Source organism: Pediculus humanus, genomic scaffold (assembly GCF_000006295.1).
Source record: "Pediculus humanus corporis 1103172107383 genomic scaffold, whole genome shotgun sequence".
Lineage (NCBI taxonomy): Eukaryota > Metazoa > Arthropoda > Insecta > Psocodea > Pediculidae > Pediculus > Pediculus humanus.
In genome coordinates, this window is record NW_002987010.1 from 326,395 (window position 1) to 332,821 (window position 6,427).

The following is a 6,427-nucleotide window of genomic DNA, read 5'->3' on the forward strand; positions in this document are numbered from 1 at the left end:
AAAAAAAAAAAAAACCGACAAATTTTTTCTTTTTTTTTGTTTTTTGTTACGTACAAGTCGTCTAAAATTATTATTATTTTTCTTTTTTCCAGGTATCGTGCATTAGGAAAAACTGGAAGATTTTTTTTTTTTTTTGGAATAAAAGAAATGGTGACGGAAAGATAAAAGAAAATTAGTTCAAATCCAGGAAAAAATTAAATTAAATGTGAAGTTTTAAAAAGTAAAAAAAAAAAAAAAAAAGTTAAAAATGAATTTTACCGATTTAGGATCTCCTTTCGGGTCAGGAACCGGAAATAATAATGGCGGATCAAATACTCCGACTCCGACTCCAATACCCTTAAATTCAAACGATAATTTGGACCACCATCATTCGACTCACGGTCACCATTTAAATCCTCCTCCTACTCCTCACAACAATGAAAGTCTTTCGAATCCTAATACTCCGGTACCACCGAGTAATACCCCCGGGGGTTTGAACAGTTTAAACAAAAGTGCTTTCATAGAACTACAACAGCAATATAATCCCGCTATAAGAGCGGCTTACGGACATTTTAACCACCATCAGACGTCTCCCGGTTCTGGTGGATATCCATTTCCGCCCATGCATCAAAATAGTTACAGTTCATACCACCTAGGAGGTTACGGTCCTCAAAGCCCACCTAAAGAATCTGAATTAGGTAAGTAAGCAAATAAATAAATAAACATTTTTTTGGTTTTGGGTACGGGTGACACCTAAAGTTGGGGCGACCGACCTTGCGAACGCAGGTTGTAATTAAAAAAAAAAAATTTTAACCCATAAACTGGTTTTTTTTTTTTTTTCCTGGACTACAAATCACTTTTAGAATTAGGCACTCTACGCGCACTTACGCACTCAAAATATCTTCTTACTATGAATGAAAATACTCTCAAGTGAAAGAAATTCACAAAAAAAAAAAATTTATTAAGGTTCTCATCATTTTTAACGTATATTTAATCGCGAAGGTGTTCTAAATACACGTTTTTTTTTTTTCTTATAATTTGATTTATTTATGTAAAATCCGGAAACTGATTTACAAATAAGACACTTTAAAACACGAAATTTTTTTTTTTTTTTTTCTGAACAATAATAATTCAAAATTTATTTTTTACTGTCGAACTTGTTATACATAAATATTATTAATTAATTTTTACAGTTAATTAACAAGTTCGTTATTTTAATGATACAGGTTGTGCCAACAACAAAAAAGCAAAAAAAAGAAATTTATTTATTTATTTTTTTTTTCGCCGAAGCCTTTGAACGTTGTCGTCATTTCCTGTTTTTCGATTTATGCAATTTTCAATACAACTATCGAATCGAATCTCACACACGCATTTTTTGTTTTTTTTCCCTAACGCATGTTTTTATTTTATTACAGTCGCCATTTTTAATATAAATCTCTCTCTCTCTCTCACACTCACAGCAGTCACCTTCGACTTGGAAAATTTTTTTTTTTTAAACATTTCTTAGGGTCAACCACACGACAATTATCGTGTCTTTTACCATCGAATACCGGATGTTGTAGTTTGTTGTTGTTGTTTTTCATTTCTTTCTTTTTTTTTTTTTTTTACTGTTGCTTTTGTTTCTATTTGTCGGAATTGTTTAGTCGTTTTAACATTTTATTATTTTTTCCCGCGAATAATGAATCACGCAAATTCCATTTCAAGTTTTGTCTTTGATTTTGTTTCGTCAAGTTTTTTTTTTTTTTTTTTTGTAAGTATTCGAAAACAAAAAAAAAATCAAAATGAAACTTGTTTTAAACATGTAAATTTTTTTTGCCCGAGAGTACATAACTGTGTCGCTTTTTTTTTTCTTTCTACTAAAAATTTTTTGTGTAAAGATAATAAAATCTTATTCTATTGGCACGTTACCATTAAATAGTAGTAAATACGGTGTAAAAAAAAAAAAAAAAGAAAGTGACAAATTTTTGAACGAGAGCATATAAGTGAAATTTTAATAATAAGATGCTTCACGTGCCAAATCGCCAATTGTTTTCTTATCTATTATTATTATTTTTTTTTTAACCTGCCACGTTTAAATTAAGGTACAAGAGGTATTAGATACGGATTTCATGTGTGACTATAAAACGTATATTGTATTCAATTGGGAGGAAGGGAGGGAGGAGGAGGAGGAGGTATTCGGAACAAATACTTAAAAATTAGTCGATTGAAAATTTGCCATCATTATTATTATGGTATCAAAATGGGAATTTTTTAAAAGATGATAAAAATTTTAATTTACAGATAAAATAGGGGTTGAAGATGGACCGTTGAGGGTAAATGGAAAAGGTAAAAAAATGAGAAAACCTCGTACCATATATTCAAGTCTTCAGTTGCAACAATTAAACAGAAGATTTCAGAGAACGCAATATTTGGCATTGCCCGAAAGGGCGGAATTGGCAGCAAGTTTAGGATTAACTCAAACGCAGGTAAGATGAAACTCTATTATTATTATTATTATTATTATTATTATTATTAATAGTTATTCGATGCCGAAAGCGTGAGGGACTAAAAAAGAAAATGAAAGGAAACGTAAAAGTTTAATAAGAAATCAGTGGGTAAATTAACACCCGTAAAGAGATTAGTGTGCCAATAAATAACGAGTAATGAGGGAAAAATGTCATCCCTTGACCTCCAATTACTCGATATGAAAGTTTTGTATTGCCTATTAAACAACCCTCACGGGGTAGTAGTATAATAATAATAATAAAAAAAAACAACCCCTTAAAGACAGAGACACACACACACTTACGATTTTTACTTCGCCCGACAAAAAAAAAAAAAAATTTTTTTTATTTACAACTCATCGACGCGATTAATTATTACTTTTTTTTTTTTTTATAATTAAGGGGGTTATTAGAAAAAGGTTGGGGGTGGGGGGTGGGTGTAAATTTTTTTTTTTTTCATTCCTTTTCGGGCGTTTTTTTCTTTTTCGCATTTCGGTGTATAATTTTTTATTAAATAAATTAATTTAGTCATTAACACAAAACACTTTTAATATTATTATTATTAACGGAATTAATTAAATATTCTTTTTTAGAATTTATTATTGTTGTGGTTGTTGGTTGTTGTTGGTTGTTTTTAAGTTTTTTTCCTTTCCCACCCATCCTTTTTCTACAAACGATTCTTATAAATTTATTTTTCTGTTGGTTTTACGCATGGATAATAATTTTTTTTCTGTTATACCTGTTTCATTCCTTTTTCCCTTTTATTGATTTTAAAAATAATGTGGCGGGGGGCGGAAAATTTTTATTTTATGGTAATTAATTCCAATTTTTTCCTTTTTGAATTCATCTTTACCCGTTTGTTTTAAATCGTTTAACCAAATGGAAAAAACATTTGTAAAATTCTACTCGGTTGTTTGTACGAGCTTTTAAGATTTTCCTCATTTTCTCTTATCAATGACGTAAATGATAATAAAATCATTTAAATGTTGATACAAATAATTATGTTAATTGTCTCATATTGATATTTACTATTTTTACTACCTAGTTTATTTTAATTTTCTTTTTTTCCTTTGGCACGAATTCAACGGGAAATTTTCTTTTTTTTTTTTTCCGGATAAACTATTCGTGCACGCGCGTAAAGGTTTATATTATCTTTAGGGTAAAAAAATTCCAGAAGCGAAAAAAAAAAATCAAAAAAAAAAAAAATTTTTGTTGAGTTTAAATTTAAAATGGCAAATCGCCATTGCTATTATCGTAAAGCATATCATTACGATTATAAACAAGAACAACAATAATTTTGTTTTTTTTTTTTTACCCTCTGGTTGTTTTTTGTTAAAAAATCTCAAAACAACCAAACAAACATCATGTTTTTTTCTCAATTTGATAACAGGGATTCGTGATATCGACTATTCGGTTGCACAATTACTATCATATTATTTATGTTTTGTTTTGATTTGCAAATGATATAGTATAAAAAAAAAAAAAAAAAACATAAAATGATTATGTTTTAGAATATTACAGAATCTCTGGTCCAGAATCTTCTTCTTTCTCTTTTGAATCTTTCTATTTGCGCATCCTGCGCGGGTTTTATTTTTTAAAACGACAAACGCGAGATTATTTAATATTATCTGATTGTAGTGTTAAAAAAAAATTATTATTATTATTATTATTACGGAACGCTCAAATACGCATACGAATCTTATTATTATTATTATCATTATTGGGAAAACAATATGGCGAACACGAAATAAAAAGTTAAAGAGAGAGAGAGAGAGATAGGGGGAAAACGTAATAATTTTTTCAAGATGCCGACAATAGAAAAAAAAATGTTACAAAATTCGGTAGACCTGTTTGTTGTTGTTGTTCTTTCTTTTGTTGTTTGTTATTCGTGGAAAAAAAAATGTTTTTATATAAAAGAGAATTATAAATTTTGTTTTGTTTTATTTTGTTTAACGACATTGACGTATTAAAAACGCCTTTGTAGGTGGATTTTGAAACAATGTCGTCCATTTTTTTTATTTTTATTTTTTTTTTTAATATAAATTCAATCAAACGAACAAACAAACAAACTTCCGGGCAAAGGCCAAGGCGATGTTTGTCCTACGTTTTTTTTTTTTTTTTCTTGTTTTTGCGGAACAATTTCCTGGGACGGGATTTCGCAGAACTGGAATAATCCGTGATCGTCATCATTTTAATAAAGTGATAAACTTTGATAAGTAATTAAAAGGTATATCAGGTTTAATATCAAGTTTTGTTTGTTGTCTTTTTTCCACATGCAAACGCACAAACATTTTCTTTCTCTCTCTCTCTTTTTATTCTTCTGTTTGTCGTTGTAATCCAATGCTATATTTTAAAATTATCCACAATCGAAATTAATGAATGAATATAAAAAAAAAAAAAAACTTGAAATCATTTTCATCTTTACTAAATTATCATCATTATTATTTTACGATAATAAAATAAATTTAAATCAATAATAATAATAATAATATGTTGTTTTAATCGTAAAAACTTATCAATTTACAAACATAAAATTGAAAAAAAAAAAAAACAAACTTACAAACAAACACGATCCAATTCTCTCCCCGACCGATTTATATGCAAAAGTAATAAAAATACTAATGCCACATTAAATTTTTTTTTATTTCGTCGTCGTCGTTGGGCCACACTTTGATTTCTATTTCCTACGAATCTCCTCCTCCTCCTCCCATTTTTTTTTTTCGTGAGGGTGAGGGGGGGCTTTTTCCGGGGTGATACCCAAAAAAAAACTTCTCCGAAAAAACGTGAAAAATGTAAGATTAATCTTGAAAAAATTCGCACAAAATAAATCATCGTGATTCGAAAAACAAATAATAATGTAAAAAAAGAGAGAAAAAGAAAGAAAGAGAGAGAGAGAGAGAGAGAGAGAGGTGAAGAATTAAAAACAAAAGATTTAAAATTTAAATATCATTTTGTTGTTGTTAGGACTTGATACGTAATAAAATATAAATTTTCATTTATTAAATTATACGTTGAAAACGTTCATTAAACGGAAGTATTCAAAATCAATTATTATTATTATTATTATTATTTTTCATACGATAATATAATAACCGTTAAAAAAAAAAACCGGCACAACGTATATGGAAGCAAATAATAATAATAATAATAAAACGTTTTTTTTTCTTTTTTTTTTTTATTCGAATACCTGGAAGAAAAAAAAAAAAAAATTTTTTTTATATTTTTTTTCGGCTTGCACGAACTAATAAAAATCCATTCGAACAACGCACACACGCACACACGCACACGCACACACACAAACAATACCTACTGATTTCAATCAATATATATATATATATATATATATTCTTATATTTTATAAGAAATAAAATAATTCTTACATAATAATTCATGGTTTTTTTTTATTATTAACGCCCAAAAACTTCGAGTCTCACACTTTTTTCGTTAACGTTAAATAAAAAATTTTTTTTAAGGTCAAATCCTTGTTGTGAAGGGGCAAAGAGCTTTATTAATATTATTATTATTATTAATAAATACGCCTCGTATGAGGTTGATGGGTTATTTTTAATAAAAATTTATTGTTTATAACAAGTAAATAAAATTGAATGAATATTTTTTGTCGTGGTTTTTGTTTAAAAAAAAAAAGTACGACAGAGAGTAAGTTTTGTGAAAGTTTGTTGTGTTTGAAAAACATAAAACACGATGTTGAATTATGTTGCGTCGAATGTTTTTAGGTTTTCGTATCGATAACAAACACGAGAAAAATCAAAAAAAAAAAAAAAAAATTAAGTGAATTTTCGTTTTTTTTTTGTCGTGGCATTAATAATGCCTGATGATTTTTTTTTTTTTTCCCGTTGCAAACTACTATTTGGTTAATATTCATTGAGTTTTTTTTGTTGTTGTTGTTTGTCCACATTTTTTTTCCCGACCGATTTTCCCCGGACATGACACAGCTAAAAAAAAAA

General features: G+C 28.1%; 1 protein-coding gene across 1 annotated transcript in view; it reads left to right on the plus strand.

Moving 5' to 3' along the window:
* The window catches only part of Phum_PHUM031280 (Homeotic protein distal-less, putative), a gene marked incomplete at both ends in the record, with an annotated part of 38,974 nt that overhangs the window by 1,111 nt on the left and 31,436 nt on the right, over positions 1 to 6,427 (plus strand). Inside the window, 2 exons of the mRNA XM_002422987.1 lie at positions 267 to 677; positions 2,260 to 2,444. Of these exons, the coding sequence (XP_002423032.1) occupies positions 267 to 677; positions 2,260 to 2,444 (596 nt within the window). The remainder of the gene's footprint in view (positions 1 to 266; positions 678 to 2,259; positions 2,445 to 6,427) is intronic.